The sequence below is a fragment of the Bombina bombina genome, chromosome 4 (genome assembly GCF_027579735.1).
Source record: "Bombina bombina isolate aBomBom1 chromosome 4, aBomBom1.pri, whole genome shotgun sequence".
Lineage (NCBI taxonomy): Eukaryota > Metazoa > Chordata > Amphibia > Anura > Bombinatoridae > Bombina > Bombina bombina.
This window is the reverse complement of record NC_069502.1, coordinates 880,959,474-880,979,636: the sequence shown is the minus strand read 5'-3', so window position 1 is coordinate 880,979,636 and position 20,163 is coordinate 880,959,474. Positions and strand designations below refer to the sequence as shown.

Here is a 20,163-nt window from a genome sequence, read left to right as displayed (position 1 = left end):
CAACAATAAATTAGATAGATCACCTTCAGTAGACACGTGCCCCAAGAAAATCCTAAGTGACTTCATACTAGACCATAATTTGTTAGATGTCTGGAGAATTCGTAATTTGGGTATTCGCAACTACACATTCTATTCATCGGCCCACAATTCCTATTCTAGGATCGATTATATCTTTGCCAGTCAAATTCTATGCCCCTTGACGACGAATGCTGACATAGTCCAGACTAGTTGGTCAGATCATTCCATAGTGGAAGTTACATTAGGCGGGTTGTTTGACCCTTCCAGGGACAGATCCTGGTCCCTGGACCCATCCTTACTGAGGAATGAAATATTCTGTCAGAACCTTGTTCGTCAGATTAGGCAGTTTTGGTCCATTAACCGGAATTCCACACCAAATCCACTAAATACATGGGGGGCATTTAAGGCGTTCCTTAGAGGAATCCTAATAAAAGAAAAGGCAAATATAAACAAAGATAAAAGGATCCTAATTGAGGGTAAGAAAAAAGAAATTGAAGATCTTAATAGAAAACACATAATAACTAGAAGTTCAAAATTAGCTAAGATAATTCAAACAAAGAAGGCAGATCTAGATAAACTGCTGGATGAAGAATCTCTAGCTTCTTTAAGAATCGTTGATGCACAGTATTTTGTGTATGCTAACAAACCTGATCGTATGTTAGCTAGGAAAATCAGAAACATTACGAGAAATTCTTCTATCCCCCAGCTCCAATTACCCTCAGGTTCGGTTACCAATAATCCTCTGGATATTGCGAACTCTTTTGCCGATTTTTATCAAACCCTATATAATTTGCCAAAACCCCTAGACCCAACCAGACTGGGCAAAATACAGAATTTCCTAGATTCTTGCCATCTCCCTAAACTTGATAAACCTAGTTTAGATGCACTAGACTCTCCAATTACAGCTCGGGAAGTCATTATTGCCATAAAGCAACTCAAAAGTAATAAGGCCCCAGGCCCTGATGGCTACTCAGGAAGCTTTTATAAAAGATTTTCTACTGATCTTACCCCTTATTTAGTGGAGTCATTTAACTATATAATGGAAGGGGGGACTATTCCATCGGAACTATTAGCAGCCAGGATATGTGTAGTGCCCAAACCGGGCAAAGACAAATTTCACTGTAAAAACTACAGACCAATCTCACTTATTAATACGGATCTCAAACTCCTTACTAAGATATTAGCTAATAGACTGAATCCTCACTTACCTAAATTAATTTCGACTGACCAGGTGGGATTTGTATTGGGAAGGGAAGCGCCTGATAATGTCCGAAGAGTAATTGATCTGATTGACTATGCCAAGGGCGAGGGAATGCCTTCTCTGTTCCTTTCTTTGGATGCAGAGAAGGCATTCGACAGAATTCATTGGGATTACATGTTTGAATCCCTTTCTCACTTCGGGATCTCAGGGTCATTTGCGAAGGCTATCCGAGCTATTTATACTACCCCGTATGCATTTCTTAGAATTGCAGGTTATCAATCCAGGAAAATAATTATTCACAATGGCACCAGACAAGGGTGTCCATTATCGCCCTTGCTATTTGCTATATGTGTCGAACCTCTGGCTGCTAGTATCAGAAATAACAAAGATATTGCTGGTATAAGGGTGGGGCGATCTGTCCACAAGTTGTCCCTATTCGCAGATGACATTATCTTAACAATTAGCAAACCTCTGTTATCGCTACCTATCCTATATGATCTTCTAACACAATTTGGCGCCTTATCTGGCTACAAGATAAATAATGACAAATGCGAAGCAATTGAGGTACATCTCCCAAACCATACTAAAAAGTTATTAGAAATAAATTTTAACTTCAAGTGGGCCCCCCAAGCTATCAAATATCTTGGAGTCTTTATCCCATATAGTCTAAGAGATTTGTACAAACTTAATTACACCCCCCTCTACAAGTCCCTACTAAAAGAAATGAAAACCTGGAGCTCTTATAAGATCTCATTCTATGGAAAAATAGTAGTTAGTAAAATGGTAATCCTCCCAAGACTTCTATATCTGTTTAGATCACTCCCCATCAATGTACACTTAAGAGACATTAAGGTATTGCAGAAACAAGTGTTGGACTTTATATGGTCCAACAAAAAGGCTCGAATAAATAGACACACTCTCCTAAAGCATAAAGAGGAAGGGGGATTGGGAGTGCCTGACCTCCGGGCTTATTATAATGCAGCCAGATTGGCACAAACCACACTACTAATTAACCCTAAAACCACTTAGCATGGGTCCACCTAGAAAGCGAAATGTTAAACCTTAACCCAATATGCCAGATGTTCTGGACACTTAAAAAAGACAGACCTAGCTCTTGGATGAAATACGTATCGCTATCACATACCTTAGGCATTTGGGATAACAATCAAACAAAATATCACTTGATCCCTGAAAACTCACCTCTGACACCCTTGGCGATATACTCAAATAAATATAGAAGTCAAAAAACTGACATCTGGGCCAATAAAGGCCTATATAGGATAGCAGATGCACTGCGAGGCACAGAAACTCTCTCATTCACACAATATGTCGACATCATGACCACCACACCACAATCTTGGTTTCAATATATCCAACTCAAGTCTAGAGTAGAAGAAGTATGTAGACCTGGAAATATACACCCCTCCACACTATTTGAGAAACTATGTAGTCACGAAACGAGAGTCAAAGGAGCAATTTCTAGCATATATAAACTTTTAAGCACAAATAGATCACCAGTCAAATTGAACTTTATCAAAAAATGGGAGGCTGAAATCAACCTCTCTATAGATACTAAAGAATGGACCCGGGTAATCCATAACGGTTTAGCTTGTTCCATTAGTGCAAACCTGAAAGAAAATTACATTAAGGTATTATACAGATGGTACTTACACCCGAGCAGAGTCAAACACTATGGTACAAGCACAGTTACTAATGATACTAATCTATGCTATCGAGGTTGTCAGGTAGAGGGCACCTATGTCCACATGTGGTGGGGCTGTCCAAAGAGCGCTTTAGTATGGACATCTACCTCTAGGTTACTGAGTGAAATATTCAACAAACAAATTACACTTACTATGGAACAAGCCCTTCTACACTTCCCTATATCAGGGTTGTCAAAACACTCCTTAAAACTTGTAGGTATCATATGCACGGCAGTTAGAACAATTATAGCAAAATTCTGGAAAACTTCTATACCCCATTATAATGTTATACTCAATAAAATTAAATTTTACTATCAGATGGCAAACATTGCATCATCACTGCTAGATAATAGAAATGAGTTTTTGAGGATCTGGGAGGACTGGATTGTGTGGGAAGACGTAGTTAGAATGCGGTCTAGACGGAGCGTTAGAAACCAGGAAAACTAAGATGTGGTTCGAAGATTAAACAGACCCTGTGGGTGCTCCCCAGAACCTTTCCCTCTCTCTTTTCTCTCTCTTTCCCTTTTAACTATGGACTCTCTTGTCCTTTCTCTGTCTTTATTAATATTTTTCTGAGCATTTAAACCTGAAAATTTATGAAGGTAACCTCTGCATCAAAATGTTGAATAATGTCGGTTAATTTCCCATGTTAAGATATGACCTGTTTAATAATTTGGTTATTGATGACATTTTATCTGTACTGTTGTGGTAACCTTTAATAAAAATTATTTAAAAAAAAAAAAAATTATTAGCATGTTATAGAATAATAATAATGCTATAAAATTATGATCTGTTACTTGTTGCGCTAAAGCTTCTAACCAAAAAGTTGAAGCTGCAGCAACATCCGCTAAAAATATAGCAGGTCTAAGAAGATTACCTGAACATAAGTAAGCTTTTCTTAGAAAGGATTCAATTTTCCTATCTAAAGGATCCTTAAATGAATTACTATCTGCCGTAGGAATAGTAGCACATTTAGCAGGAGTAGAGACAGCCCCATAACCTTAGGGATTTTGTCCCAAAAAAACTCTAATCTGTCAGATGGCACAGGATATAATTGCTTAAACATTTAGAAGGAGTAAAAGAATTACCCAAATTATTCCATTCCCTGGAAATTACCTCAGAAATAGCATCAGGGAGATTAAACACTTCTGGAATAACTACAGGAGATTTAAAAACCTTATTTAAACGTTTAGATTTAGTATCAAGAGGACCAGAATCCTCTATTTCTAATGCAATTAATACTTCTTTAAATAAAGAACGAATAAATTCCATCTTGAAAAAATACAAAGATTTATCAGCATCAACCTCTGAGACAGAAAACTCTGAACCAGAAGAACCATTATCAGTATCAGAATGATGATGTTCATTTAAAAATTCATCTGAAAAAAAGAGAAGTTTTAAAAGACTTTTATGTAAACTAGAAGGAGAAATAACAGACATAGCCTTCTTAATGGATTTAAAAAATAAAATCTCTTATGTTTATCAGGAACACTCTGAAAATTAGATGTTGACGGAACAGCAACAGGTAATGTAACAGTACTAAAGGAAATTTTATCTGCATTAATAAGTTTGTCATGACATGCAATACAAACAACAGCTGGAGAAACAGATACCAAAAATTATAGCAGATACACTTAGCTTGGTAGCTCCAGCACTAGACAGCGATTTTTCCTGTAGTATCTTCTGACTCAGATGCAACGTGAGACATCTTGCAATATGTAAGAGAAAAAACAACATATAAAGCAAAATTGATCAAATTCCTTAAATGACAGTTTCAGGAATGGGAAAAAATGCCAAAGAACAAGCTTCTAGCAACCAGAAGCAATGAAAAAATAAGACTTAAATAATGTGGAGACAAAAGCGACGCCCTTATTTTTTAGCGCCAAATAAGACGCCCACATTATTTGGCGCCTAAATGCTTTTGGCGCCAAAAATGACGCCACATCCGGAACGCCGACATTTTTGGCGCAAAATAACGTCAAAAAATGACGCAACTTCCGGCGACACGTATGACGCTGGAAACGGAAAAGAATTTTTGCGCCAAAAAGGTCCGCGCCAAGAATGACGCAATAAAATGAAGCATTTTCAGCCCCCGCGAGCCTAACAGCCCACAGGAAAAAAAGAGTCAAATTTTTGAAGGTAAGAAAAAATGATTAATTCAAAAGCATTATCCCAAATATGAAACTGACTGTCTGAAAAATAAGGAAAGTTGAACATTCTGAGTCAAGGCAAATAAATGTTTGAATACATATATTTAGAACTTTATAAACAAAGTGCCCAACCATAGCTTAGAGTGTCACAGAAAATAAGATTTACTTACCCCAGGACACTCATCTACATGTTTGTAGAAAGCCAAACCAGTACTGAAACGAGAATCAGCAGAGGTAATGGTATATATAAGAGTATATCGTCGATCTGAAAAGGGAGGTAAGAGATGAATCTCTACGACCGATAACAGAGAACCTATGAAATAGACCCCGTAGAAGGAGATCACTGCATTCAAATAGGCAATACTCTCCTCACATCCCTCTGACATTCACTGCACGCTGAGAGGAAAACCGGGCTCCAACTTGCTGCGGAGCGCATATCAACGTAGAATCTAGCACAAACTTACTTCACCACCTCCATCGGAGGCAAAGTTTGTAAAACTGAATTGTGGGTGTGGTGAGGGGTGTATTTATAGGCATTTTAAGGTTTGGGAAACTTTCCCCCTCCTGGTAGGAATGTATATCCCATACGTCACTAGCTCATGGACTCTTGCTAATTACATGAAAGAAATATATATATATATATATATATATATATATATATATATATGTATGTAGTGTGAAGTAGACAAACTATAATTTTAAAAGATATGTGGGAGTCAAGCCATCTGCCGAGAAGAGATAGTAACAATCTAGTTACAATCTATTTAGCTGTCATTATTTTAATTTATAGATGTATGTCTAATGGAAAACAATAATAAAAGATGCACTTTAGTCTAGTGAAAAAAATAAATGCATCTATTGAATTTTTAGTTCGTTAACAATTACAGTGCAGAGTGATATATAATATATTGTGTAAATATTCAAAGCGGATATTGCAGATAGGGATGCAATACTGGACCGCTCTCATTGAAATACATTTGACAGTAGAATGTCTGGAATACCGATCACATAGACTTAAATTTAATATGCGCATGCGTTATTTTCAGTCTGCTGTCCGTCATGTCGGCTTCTGTGCCGCAATATGCGCATACGAGACTAATCCAATCCTATTGCCCATGCGTTGAATGATGCAAAAGTAGTATAATTTCATGCAAATACTGGCCATCCAATTGGCAAGTATGTTATTCCTTAGACGGCCCACATTTGAGGGCTGGATAACGTGAGGTCATTGAGATAAAATAAAACTTTATTTTACTGCTAAAGGGAGCTATGTTTCTTCAAATTAAAAGGTACATTAGATTTGCCATGTTAAATGTACAGTCTGTTTTGCATAGGAAAACCAAAAGTTAGTAATCCTTTAAGGAGTGACCAGAATATGTGTATCAGCAAATAAAGCTGTAAAAAAAATTAAAAAGGCATGTACAGTACTGTAAACAATATTAAACAAACAATTAAGACCCCAAACTAAAATAGGCGGCCTTACTCCCCCTCCCCATGTCAGGCAAACAAATGCAAATAGCTCCATAGCCTTGTTGTTGACAGCTATTTGCACAATATTAAGATCATCTGAAAGGATATTATTAGTCGACTTGGAATAGTTGAGTTTTAATGTCAGATGGCATCTATGCATATAGATTATGTCTTGCTAAGTCTTCATAGCTTCAAGCTGAGACCAATCATGGCCGCTGTCCGGAAGTTCCCCTCAATTAGCATTTTTAAATGATAAACTTGGATTAGCAAATACAACGTGGCTTTGGAACACAGGACAGATGGTTGCTGATAATGGGCCTCTGTACACCTATGTAGATATTCCATTCAAAATCAGCTGTTTCCAGCTACAATATTCATTTACATAATTTTTTCTTTGCATAAATGTTTTGTAGATGATCTATTTATATAGCCCATAAAGTTTTTTTTTTTTTTTAAATGTATAGTTTTGCTTATTTTTAAATAACATTGCTCTGATTTTCAGACTCCTAACCAAGCCCCAAAGTTTTATGAGAATACCGTCAGCTACCTTCTCCAGCTTGCTCCTGTTTGTGTAAAGAGTTTTTTTCATAAGCAAAAGAAGGGTGAGGGGGGAGTGTCTTATTTCCCACTTGCAGTGGGCTTTCCAGCTACCTTTTCATCAGAGCTTTATAGTAGTGTCTATTACATGCAGTTATATGAAAATGAGTGTATACTACCTCTTTAACAATGTCTACAATATATTTATGACCAATTTGACGTTATTTTAATGAACAAATTTTTTTTTTAAAGTGACCCCAAACTTTTGAACACTAGTGTATGTACACTCGCTTGTGACCTGCATCCCTCAGATTTGTCACACACTTACACTCACCTCTGCCCTACATCCCTCAGACACATCCAACATGTACACTCACCTGTGCCCGGTGTCTCACAGACACATCACACATGTTTACTCACCTGTGACCTGTGTCCCTTCCGACACACCACAAACATACACTCACCTGTACCCGGTGTCTCACAGACATCACACACGTTTACTCACCTGTGACCTGTGTCCCTTTCCGACACACCACAAACATACACTCACCTGTACTAATATTGTCAAATATTTCTCGTTCTGGCATATTTATTTGCCATTGATCTTCTGCTTGTTCCATTTTACATAAAGCATCATTTTCATCTAAATACAAAACAAACACAAAATATCACTATTTCTGTGCTCTCTCTGAGATAAAAATAAAATGTTTTATAATTGTGTGATTTAAGGTAAATAAACTAAACTCTACATCACTAGCAGACACATCAGGGGGGAAAATCCATGTAATGGTATTAAAAACATACGGCTAGATTACGAGTCTTGCGTTATGAGTAAAAAAGCAGCGTTAAGCCTCATAACGCTGCTTTTTTTACTACCGCTGCTATTACGAGTCTTGCAGATTTAGGGGCACCGCACACTTTTTTGGCCTTACCGCAAATCAACTTACGCAAATTGCGTAAAGTCTTTTTTCTATGGGACTTCCATAGCGCCGGTATTACGAGCTTGTCCTGGGAGGCCAAAAAGTGAGCGGTACACCCTAGCCCGTCAAGATTCGTAACGCATTATAAAGTCAGTAGTTATGAGTTTTACACTACAACGCTGTAGCATAAAACTCATAACTAAAAGTGCTAAAAAGTACACTAACACCCATAAACTACCTAATAACCCCTAAACCTAGGCCCTCCCGCATCGCAAACATTATAATAAAATTATTAACCCCTAATCTGCCGCTCCCAACATCACCGCAACTAGAACAAACATATTAACCCCTAAACCGCCGTACTCCCGCCTCGCAAACACTAGTTAAATATTATTAACCCCTAATCTGCCGCCCCTAACATCACCGCCACCTACCTACATTTATTAACCCCTAATCTGCCACCCCCAACGTCGCCGCCACTATACTAAATTTAATAACCCCTAAACCGCCGTACTCCAGCCTCGCAAACATTAGTTAAATAGTATTAACCCCTAATCTACTGTCCCTAACATTGCCGCTCCCTATCTACATTTATTAACCCCTAATCTGCTGCCCCCAACGTCGCCGCCACTATACTAAAGTTATTAACCCCTAAATCTAAGTCTAACCCTCCCTAACTTAAATATAATTAAAATAAATCTAAAGAAAACCTATTAATAACTAAATAATTCCTATTTAAAACTAAATACTTACCTATAAAATAAACCCTAAGATAGCTACAATATAACTAATAGTTACATTGTATCTAGCTTAGGTTTTATTTTTATTTTATAGGCAAGTTTGTATTTATTTTAACTAGGTAGAATAGTTACTAAATAGTTATTAATTATTTACTAACTACCTAGCTAAAATAAATACAAATTTACCTGTAAAATAAAACCTAACCAAAGTTACACTAACACTACAATTAAATAAATTCCCTAAATTAAATACAATTAAATAAATTAAATACAATTACCTAAATTACAAAAAACAAACACTAAATTATAGAAAATAAAAAACAAATTACAAGATATTTAAACTAATTACACCTAATCTAATAGCCCTATCAAAATAAAAAAGCCCCCCCCCCCCAAAATAAAATAAAAAACATAGCCTAAACTAAACTACCAATAGCCCTTAAAAGGGCCTTTTGCGGGGCATTGCCCCAAAGAAATCAGCTATTTTACCTGGGGGGGAAAAAAATACAAACAACCCCCCCAACAGTAAAAACCACAACTCACACAACCAACCCCCCAAATAAAACCCTAACTAAAAAAACCTAAGCTCCCCATTGCCCTGAAAAGGGCATTTGGATGGGCATTGCCTTTAAAAGGGCATTTAGCTCTATTGCGGCCCAAAGCCCTAACCTAAAAATAAAAGGGTTTATTGGGTGGGTTTTATTTTTAGGTTAGGGCTTTGGGCCGCAATAGAGCTAAATGCCATTTTAAGGGCAATGCCCATCCAAATGCCCTTTTCAGGGCAATGGGGAGCTTAGGTTTTTTTAGTTAGGGTTTTATTTGGGGGGTTGGTTTTGCTGTTGGGGGGGTTGTTTGCATTTTTTTTTCAGGTAAAAGAGCCAATTTCTTTGGGGCAATGCCCCGCAAAAGGCCCTTTTAAGGGTTATTGGTAGTTTAGGCTGGGGGGGGGGGCTTTTTTTATTTTGATATTAGATTAGGTGTAATTAGTTTAAATATCTTGTAATTTGTTTTTTATCTTCTGTAATTTAGTGTTTGTTTGTTTTTGTAATTTAGGTAATTGTATTTAATTTATTTAATTGTATTTAATTTAGGGAATTTATTTAATTGTAGTATAGTGTTAGGTGTTAGTGTAACTTAGGTTAGGTTTTATTTTACAGGTAAATTTGTATTTATTTTAGCTAGGTAGTTAGTAAATAGTTAATAACTATTTAGTAATTATTCTACCTAGTTAAAATAAATACAAACTTGCCTGTAAAATAAAAATAAAACCTAAGCTAGATACAATGTAACTATTAGTTATATTGTAGCTATCTTAGGGTTTATTTTATAGGTAAGTATTTAGTTTTAAATAGGAATTATTTAGTTATTAATAGTAGGTTTTCTATAGATTTATTTTAATTATATGTAAGTTAGGGGGTGTTAGGGTTAGACTTAGATTTAGGGGTTAATAAATTTAGTATAATGGTGGCGACGTTGGGGGCGGCAGATTAGGGGTTAATAAATGTAGGTAGGTGGCAGCAGATTAGGGGTTAATAATATTTAACTAGTGATTGCGAAGCGGGAGTGCAGCGGTTTAGGGGTTAATATGTTTATTATAGTGGTGGCTATGATGGAAGCGGCAGATTAGGAGTTAATAATTTTATTATAGTGTTTGCGATTTGTGAGGGCCTCGGTTTAGGGGTTAATAGGTAGTTTATGGGTGTTAGTGTACTTTTTAGCACTTTAGTGGGGGAGGCAGATTAGGGGTTAATAATATTTAACTAGTATTTGCGAAGCGGGAGTGCGGCGGTTTAGGGGTAATATGTTTATTATAGTGGCGGCGATGTCCGGAGCGGCAGATTAGGGGTTAATAAATGTAAGGTTGGGGATGTTTAGTCTCGGGGTTCATGTTAGGTGTAAACATAGGAATCAATGGGGCTGCGTTACAGAGCTTTATGCTGCTTTTTGCAGGTGTTAGACCGCTGACTTAAGCAGCGCTGGTATTGGAGTGTGGTATGGAGCTCAATTTTGCTCTACGCTCACTTCTTGCCTTTTAACGCCGGGTTTGTAAAAACCTGTAATACCAGCGCTGTAGGAAAGTGAGCAGTGACAATAACGTGCAAGTTAGCACCGCACCCATCATAACGCAAAACACGTAATCTATCCGATAGTAAATACAACTTGTGTTATGTAGTTAAGTGAGTTATTTGGGATTCAGCTACTTTACTAGCTACAAATACAGCCCCTGATGTAACCAATCAAAATCCCCATGTATTATGTATTAAACAGATTTATAGGTTTTTCAAAATAAAATTAATTTTTCATTGAACCCTCACTATAATTCATTAATCTTATGCTTTACAAATGCACTCACAACACAGTAACACCCCCTATGCCTGGCACAACACTAGTATTCCAACTGCCCATTTAATTCACATGGGGTTCATACAAAACTAGTATTCCAACAGCCCATGTACCTGACATGGGTACAATAATACAGCATTAGAATTCCAAAAGTCTCTATATATGACATGGGGACAAGTCAGCAGTAGTATTCCAACAGTTGCTATACTTAAAATGGGGACATTACAACCCTAATATTCAAACAGTCCCTATACCTGACATGGGGAAAATACAGCTCTAGTATTCCAACAGCCCCAATACCTGACATGGGGACAATACAGCAACAGTATTTGAACAGCCCCTATGCCTGACATGGGGACAATGCAGCACTAGTATTCCAACAGCCCCTATGGGGACATTAAAGCACTAGGATTACAACAGCCAGGGCAGTTTCCAGTGGTGGGCAATAGGGGCAGCTGTCTTGGGCACCTTTCCTCCACCTGCTTAGCATATACAGCTTTTTCAGATGGGTCCATTTTTAATTTATTTTTTTAATCATAAGGTATTTTATTTGGAGCCAATAGGCAGCTAGGGAATCATGTAACTGAGTTTATGACCCATACACAAGTACAACATGCGGGCTTCTGAAAGAGGATGGTGGTGAGTGGAACTGGACAGTTGTGTAGCTTGTCTTAATGGTTCTGAGAAATAACTGGTGCTTGGAAAATGTCTCTTGCTCCGGGCCCTCAATAAGGGGTGCAGAGTAGAAATGATGTTGATGGCTGTCTCTTGTTCTTTTCCACTCAGCTAACAATAGTGTTGTCTCACTCGGTTCTAGTCTATATTATTCTGCACATAAAATGACAGTTATGTCTGCAATGCACTGTCTTCCCTGAGTATGCATTCTTGTTGTGCATTCTGATCACACTTGGCAGCTGTGTGTAAACTACTTTTTGTGTAACTTTCTATAGTTTACTCTTGAGGACAAGTAATGTTCGCATTTTGCAATCTGTAGTGCAATCTATATCTGCAGATGGTCACATAGCGCACTGACACCATATGCCGAAGGTCATCCCCCTCTGCCATGCTTGTTTACCCTTGTTGGGTTAAATAATTGTTCAAGATATGGTGGGATGAAAGAGTCTTCAACTTTTTAAGTAGGAACCAACATCCTACCTTGATATACGTGTTCTTTAGTTTGGGCCTGTGCATTGCCTATATGGGACCCACCTTGTTAGACCTATTAGGGTTAGGGATGCCAGACACACAGCAGCCTAAAGGACATTACCTGTGTATTTTTTCCCCAGCAATCCTTTTTGAACGTATTGTCATACAAAACTATTGCATGGTACACTGGTATAAAAGTACCCCACCATGCACCTGTACCACAGCTATAGACCTCCATCAATTGCTACACTTTGTGTCTTTTTATAATAAATAATCCCTTAAATTCACATATACTATGTCTGTATATGATCACAATTCATGGTACAATTTTATTTTATTTTTGTCTGGCAAATCTACTATGACTCACCATATGGAACCTGTTTCTCACCATAATGTACAGTAAAATAGCATTTCCCATGACAAGAGAACATACTCTCTTCAGTTATGTTATTAGTAATTTAGTTGTCATGTTAAAGGGACAGTCTACTCCAGAATTGGAATAGTTTAAAAAAAAAAAAATAGATAATCTCTTTATTACCCATTCCCCAGTTTTGCATAACCAAAATGGTTATATTAATATACTTTTTGTCACTGTAATTACCTTGTATCTGAGCCTCTGCAGATTGCCTCCTTATTTCAGATCTTATGACAGACTTGCATTTTAGCCAATTAGTGTTGACTCATAAATAACTCCATGGCAGTGAGCAGACTGTTATTTATATGACACACATGAACTAGCACTGTCTGGCTGTGACAAAACTGTCAAAATGCACAGAGATAAGAGGAGTCCTTCAAGGGCTTACAAATCAGCATATAAGCCTACCTAGGTTTAACTTTCAAGAAAGAGTACTAAGAGAACAAAGCAAATTTGTTGCTAAAACTAAAATGCTAAGTTGTTTAAAATTGCATGCCCTATCTGAATCATGAAAAGTTTAATTTGACTAGACTGTGCCTTTAAGGTATAGTCTTTAAAAAGAAAGATAATCCCTTAAATGCATAGGCCTAGATTTAGAGTTTGGCGGTAGCCGTGAAAACCAGCGTTAGAGGCTCCTAACGCTGGTTTTAGGCTACCGCCGATATTTGGAGTCAGTCAGGAAAGGGTCTAACGCTCACTTTTCAGCCGCAACTTTTCCATACCGCAGATCCCCTTACGTCAATTGCGTATCCTATCTTTTCAATGGGATCTTTCTAACTCCGGTATTTAGAGTCGTGTCTGAAGTGAGCGTTAGAAATCTAACGACAAAACTCCAGCCGCAGAAAAAAGTCAGTAGTTAAGAGCTTTCTGGGCTAACGCCGGTTCATAAAGCTCTTAACTACTGTGCTCTAAAGTACACTAACACCCATAAACTACTTATGTACCCCTAAACCGAGGCCCCCCCACATCGCCGCCACTCTATACATTTTTTAACCCCTAATCTGCCGCTCCGTACACTGCCGCCAACTACGTTATCCCTATGTACCCCTAATCTGCTGCCCCTAACACCGCCGACCCCTATATTATATTTATTAACCCCTAATCTGCTGCCCCCGCTATCGCTGACCCCTGCATATTATTATTAACCCCTAATCTGCCGTCCGCACGCCGCCGCCAGCTACATTATAGCTATGTACCCCTAATCTGCTGCCCCTAACACCGCCGACCCCTATATTATATTTATTAACCCCTAATCTGCCCCCTCAACGTCGCCTCCACCTGCCTACACTTATTAACCCCTAATCTGCCGAGCGGACAGCACCGCTACTATAATAAAGTTATTAACCCCTAATCCGCCTCACTCCCGCCTCAATAACCCTATAATAAATAGTATTAACCCCTAATCTGCCCTCCCTAACATCGCCGACACCTAACTTCAAGTATTAACCCCTAATCTGCCGATCGGAGCTCACCACTACTCTAATAAATTTTTTAACCCCTAAAGCTAATTTTAACCCTAACCCTAACACCCCCCTAAGTTAAATATAATTTTATTCTAACAAAATAAATTAACTCTTATTAAATAAATTATTCCTATTTAAATCTAAATACTTACCTGTAAAATATAGCTACAACATAAATTATAATTATATTATAGCTATTTTAGGATTAATATTTATTTTACAGGCATCTTTGTATTTATTTTAACCAGGTACAATAGCTATTAAATATTTAAGAACTATTTAATAGCTAAAATAGTTAAAATAATTACAAAATTACCTGTAAAATAAATCCTAACCTAAGTTACAATTAAACCTAACACTACACTATCAATAAATTAATTAAATACAATTCCTACAAATAAATACAATTAAATAAACTAAGTTACAAAAAATAAAAAAATATTTACAAACATTAGAAAAATATTACAACAATTTTAAACTAATTACACCTACTCTAAGCCCCCTAATAAAATAACAAAGACCCCCAAAATAAAAAAATGCCCTACCCTATTCTAAATTACAAAAGTTCAAAGCTCTTTTACCTTACCAGCCCTGAACAGGGCCCTTTGCGGGGCATGCCCCAAGAAATTCAGCTCTTTTGCCTGTAAAAAAACACATACAATACCCCCCCCCCCCAACATTACAACCCACCACCCACATACCCCTAATCTAACCCAAACCCCCCTTAAATAAACCTAACACTAAGCCCCTGAAGATCTTCCTACCTTATCTTCACCTCACCGGGTATCACCGATCGGTCCTGGCTCCAAAATCTTCATCCAACCAAAGCGGGGGCTAGACATCCATCATCCGGCGGCTGAAGAGGTCCAGAAGAGGCTCCAAAATCTTCATCCTATCCGGGAAGAAGAGGCGATCCAGACCGGCAACCATCTTGATCCAAGCGGCATCTTCTATCTTCATCCGATGAGGACCGGCTCCATCGTGAAGACCTCCAGCGCGGATCAATCTTCTTCCGACGACGTCCAACTGAAGAATGACGGTTCCTTTAAGGGACGTCATCCAAGATGGCGTCCCTCGAATTCCGATTGGCTGATAGGATTCTATCAGTTAATCGGAATTAAGGTAGGAAAATTCTGATTGGCTGATGGAATCAGCCAATCAGAATCAAGTTCAATCCGATTGGCTGATCCGATCAGCCAATCAGATTGAGCTCGCATTCTATTGGCTGATCGGAACAGTGTAATTAGTTTAAAATTGTTGTAATTTTTTTCTAATGTTTGTAAATATTTTTTTATTTTTTGTAACTTAGTTCTTTTTTATTTTTTGTACTTTAGTTAGTTTATTTAATTGTATTTATTTGTAGGAATTGTATTTAATTTATTTATTGATAGTGTAGTGTTAGGTTTAATTGTAGATAATTGTAGGTATTTTATTTAATTAATTTATTGATTTATTTAATTAATTTATTGATTTATTGATCGAAACAGCCAATAGAATGCGAGCTCAATCTGATTGGCTGATCGGATCAGCCAATCGGATTGAACTTGAATCTGATTGGCTGATTCCATCAGCCAATCAGAATTTTCCTACCTTAATTCCGATTGGCTGATAGAATCCTATCAGCCAATCGGAATTCGAGGGACGCCATCTTGGATGACGTCCCTTAAAGGAACCGTCATTCTTCAGTTGGACGTCGTCGGAAGAAGATTGATCCGCGCTGGAGGTCTTCACGATGGAGCCGGTTCTCATCGGATGAAGATAGAAGATGCCGCTTGGATCAAGATGGTTGCCGGTCTGGATCGCCTCTTCTTCCCGGATAGGATGAAGATTTTGGAGCCTCTTCTGGACCTCTTCAGCCGCCGGATGATGGATGTCTAGCCCCCGCTTGGGTTGGATGAAGATTTTGGAGCCAGGACCGATCAGTGTGATACCCGGCGAGGTGAATATAAGGTAGGAAGATCTTCAGGGGCTTAGTGTTAGGTTTATTTAAGGGGGGTTTGGGTTAGATTAGGGGTATGTGGGTGGTGGGTTGTAATGTTGGGGGGGGGGGTATTGTATGTGTTTTTTTACAGGCAAAAGAGCTGAATTCTTTGGGGCATGCCCCGCAAAGGGCCCTGTTCAGGGCTGGTAAGGTAAAAGAGCTTTGAACTTTTGTAATTTAAAATAGGGTAGGGCATTTTTTTATTTTGGGGGTCTTTGTTATTTTATTAGGGGGCTTAGAGTAGGTGTAATTAGTTTAAAATTGTTGTAATTTTTTTCTAATGTTTGTAAATATTTTTTTTTTTTGTTGTAAATTAGTTCTTTTTTATTTTTTGTACTTTAGTTAGTTTATTTAATTGTATTTATTTGTAGGAATTGTATTTAATTTATTTATTGATAGTGTAGTTTTAGGTTTAATTGTAGATAATTGTAGGTATTTTATTTAATTAATTTATTGATAGTGTAGTGTTAGGTTTAATTGTAACTTATTTTAGGATTTATTTTACAGGTAATTTTGTAATTATTTTAACTATTTTAGCTATTAAATAGTTCTTAACTATTTAATAGCTATTGTACCTGGTTAAAATAAATACAAAGTTACCTGTAAAATAAATATAAATCCTAAAATAGCTATAATATAATTATAATTTATATTGTAGCTATATTAGGGTTTATTTTACAGGTAAGTATTTAGCTTTAAATAGGAATAATTTATTTAATAAGAGTTAATTTATTTAGTTAGATTTAAATTATATTTAATTTAGGGGGGTGTTAGGGTTAAAGTTAGACTTAGCTTTAGGGGTTAATAAATTTATTAGCGTAGCGGTGAGCTCCTGTCGGCAGATTAGGGGTTAATACTTGAAGTTAGGTGTCGGCAATGTTAGGGAGGGCAGATTAGGGGTTAATACTATTTATTATAGGGTTATTGAGGCGGGAGTGAGGCGGATTAGGGGTTAATACATTTATTATAGTAGCGCTCAGGTCCGGTCGGTAGATTAGGGGTTAATAAGTGTAGTTAGGTGGAGGCGACGTTGGGGGCGTCAGATTAGGGGTTAATAAATATAATAGGGGTCGGCGATGTTAGGGCAGCAGATTAGGGGTACATAGGGATAATGTAGGTGGCGGGGGTGTACGGAGCGGCAGATTAGGGGTTAAAAATAATATGCAGGGGTCAGCGATAGCGGGGGCGGCAGATTAGGGGTTAATAAATGTAAGGTTAGGGGTGTTTAGACTCGGGGTACATGTTAGAGTGTTAGGTGCAGATGTAGGAAGTGTTTCCCCATAGGAAACAATGGGGCTGCGTTAGGAGCTGAACGCGGCTTTTTTGCAGGTGTTAGGTTTTTTTTTCAGCTCAAACAGCCCCATTGTTTTCTATGGGGGAATCGTGCACGAGCACGTTTTTGAAGCTGGCCGCGTCCGTAAGCAACTCTGGTATCGAGAGTTGCAGTGGCGGTAAATATGCCTGTACGCTCCCTTTTTGGAGCCTAACGCAGCCATTCTGTGAACTCTCAATACCAGAGGTATTTAAAAGGTGCGGCCAGAAAAAAGCCAGCGTTAGCTACGCGGGTCGTTACCGACAAAACTCTAAATCTAGCCAATAGTCTTTAAAAAGAAAAATAATCCCTTTATTACCCATTCCCCAGTTTTGCATAACCAACACAGTTATAATAATACACATTTTACCTCTGTAATTATCTTGTATCTAAGCTTCTGCTGACTGCCCCCTTATTTCAGTTATTTTGACAGACATGCAGTTTAGCCAATCAGTGCTCACTCCTAGGTCACTTTACGTGCATGAGCTCAATGTTATCTATATGAAACATGTGAACTAATGCCCTCTAGTGGTCAAAATGTATTCAGATTAGAGGCAGTCTTCAAGGTCTAAGAAATTAGCATATGAACCTCCTAGGTTTATTTTTTTTTTGGAGGGTGGGGGGGGGTTAAGCCAAAATAATTTTTGATTCAAATCTTTCCTCTCCAAATCGGAATTGGTTTGGGCCACTGTAAGAGAGGTTTAAAAGGGACATAAAATTGGTTAAAGTGAATGTAAATTTTGATGCTAAAGTGCCCGGTTTTAAAAAATTTGTGAAAAGATACTTACCTTTTAAACTTGACAGCCGCTACAGCTTCCCCCGGTCGTCGCAAGCCATTTCTGACGTCAGAAATGATGGATCGATCATCTTCCAATCACAGCTTCCCCCCAGGGGAATCAGTGTCTGATTCAACGCCGTGATTGGAGGAAGCCGGATTCCTCATTTTAGACATAGGAAGAGGCTATGCGACGGGCGGAGGAAGCTGGAGCGGCTGTCAAGTTTAAAAGGTAAGTATTTCTTCACAACACGAGTGAAATGTAAAATTTGATGAATTAAAGTGCCCCTGTTTTTAATCGAATTTTTAAAAACCTGGCACTTTAGCATCAAAATTTACATTCACTTTAAGTAGATAAAAGGATATTATAATGCTACACATTGGGCTGTCAAGTGGGACCTTAATTATGTATTTATTTAATCCTATGTCATTGTCATATACATTGGGGGGGGGGGGAGTCTTAAATTTTAGGTGCACTTGCCTTTAAAAAATATTTAGTTTAGAGTAAAATCTATTAACTGCCTACTTCATAGGAAAACAAGCTCTATACCATATTGTTATGCAAAGACTGTTGTGTCAAGCCTTTTTGTTTCTGCAGTGTTTGCATACTGTTGATTAAATAAGGGATTTACTTTTTCACATACTTATATACTTTTGCAGTTTTTTGCAGAAGAATAGGCTCTAGATCCTGTTTTCCCTGGTAGTCTTTTTTCTTGTTTCCAATAGTACATTTTGCCATTTTCAGTTACAGTGCGACCACAAAAAGAAAAATGTATCTGTATATAGTGGATATAAAAAGTCTACACACCCCTGTTAAAATGGCAGGTTTCTGTGATGTAAAAAAAAATGAGATGAAGATAAATCATTTCAAAACTTTTTCCACCTTTATGTGACCTATAAAAAAATAATATGGTTGCATAAGTGTGCACAACTAATACTTTGTTGGAGCACCTTTTAATTTTATTACAGCACTCAGTCTTTTTGGGTATGAGTCTATCAGCATGGCACATCTTGACATGGCAAGATTTGCCCACTCTTCTTTGCAAAAACATTCCAAATCTGTCAGTTTGCGAGGGCATCTCCTGTGCATAGCTCTCTTCAGATCACCCCACAGATTTTCAACTGGATTCAGGTCTGGGCTCTGGCTGGGCCATTCCAAAACTTTAATCTTCTTCTGGTGAAGCCATTCATTTGTTGATTTGGATGTATGCTTTGGGTCATTGCCATGCTGAAAGATGAAGTTCCTCTTCATGTTCAGCTTTCTAGCAAAAGCCTGAAGGTTTTGTGCCAATATTGACTTGTATTTGGAACTGTTCATAATTCCCTCTACCGAGAATAAGGCCCCAGTTCCAGCTGAAGAAAAAACAGACCCAAAGCATGATGCTACCACCACCATGCTTCACTGTGGGTATGGTGTTCTTTTGGAGATATGCAGTGTTGTTTTTGCGCCAAACATGTTATTTGGAATTATTGCCAAAAAGTTCAACCTTGGTTTCATCAGACCATAACACCTTTTCTCACATGCTTTTGGGACACTTCAGATGTCCTTTTGCTAAATTAAGCTGGGCTTGGATGTTTTTCTTCGTAAGAAAAGGCTTCCATCTTGCCGTCTACCCCAAAGCCCAAACATATGAAGAATACGGGAGATTGTAATCACATGTACTACACAGCCAGTACTTGCCAGATATTCCTGCAGCTCCTTTAATGTTGCTGTAGGCCTCTTGGTAGCCTCCCAGACCAATTTTCTTCTAGTCTTTTCATCAATTTTGGAGAAACATCCAGTTCTTGGTAATGTCATTGTTGTGCCATATGTTCTCCACTTGATGATGACTGTCTTAACTGTGTTCCATGGTGTATCTAATGCCTTGGAAATTCTTGTGTACCCTTCTCCTGACTGATACCTTTAAAGAGATCCATCTGGTGCTTTGGAAGCTCTCTGCGGACCATGGCTTTTATGTGGGATGCGACTAAGAAAATATCAGGAAAGAC

The 20,163-nt window shown here is 37.9% G+C and overlaps 1 protein-coding gene across 4 annotated transcripts in view; it reads right to left on the bottom strand.

Moving 5' to 3' along the window:
* Nucleotides 1-20,163, bottom strand: part of LOC128657423 (oocyte zinc finger protein XlCOF7.1-like) — a 181,041-nt gene that overhangs the window by 137,402 nt on the left and 23,476 nt on the right. For all 4 annotated transcript variants that reach the window (XM_053711772.1, XM_053711775.1, XM_053711773.1 and 1 more), the window contains exon 6: nt 7,630-7,722. In XM_053711772.1, the coding sequence (XP_053567747.1) occupies nt 7,630-7,722 (93 nt within the window). The remainder of the gene's footprint in view (nt 1-7,629; nt 7,723-20,163) is intronic.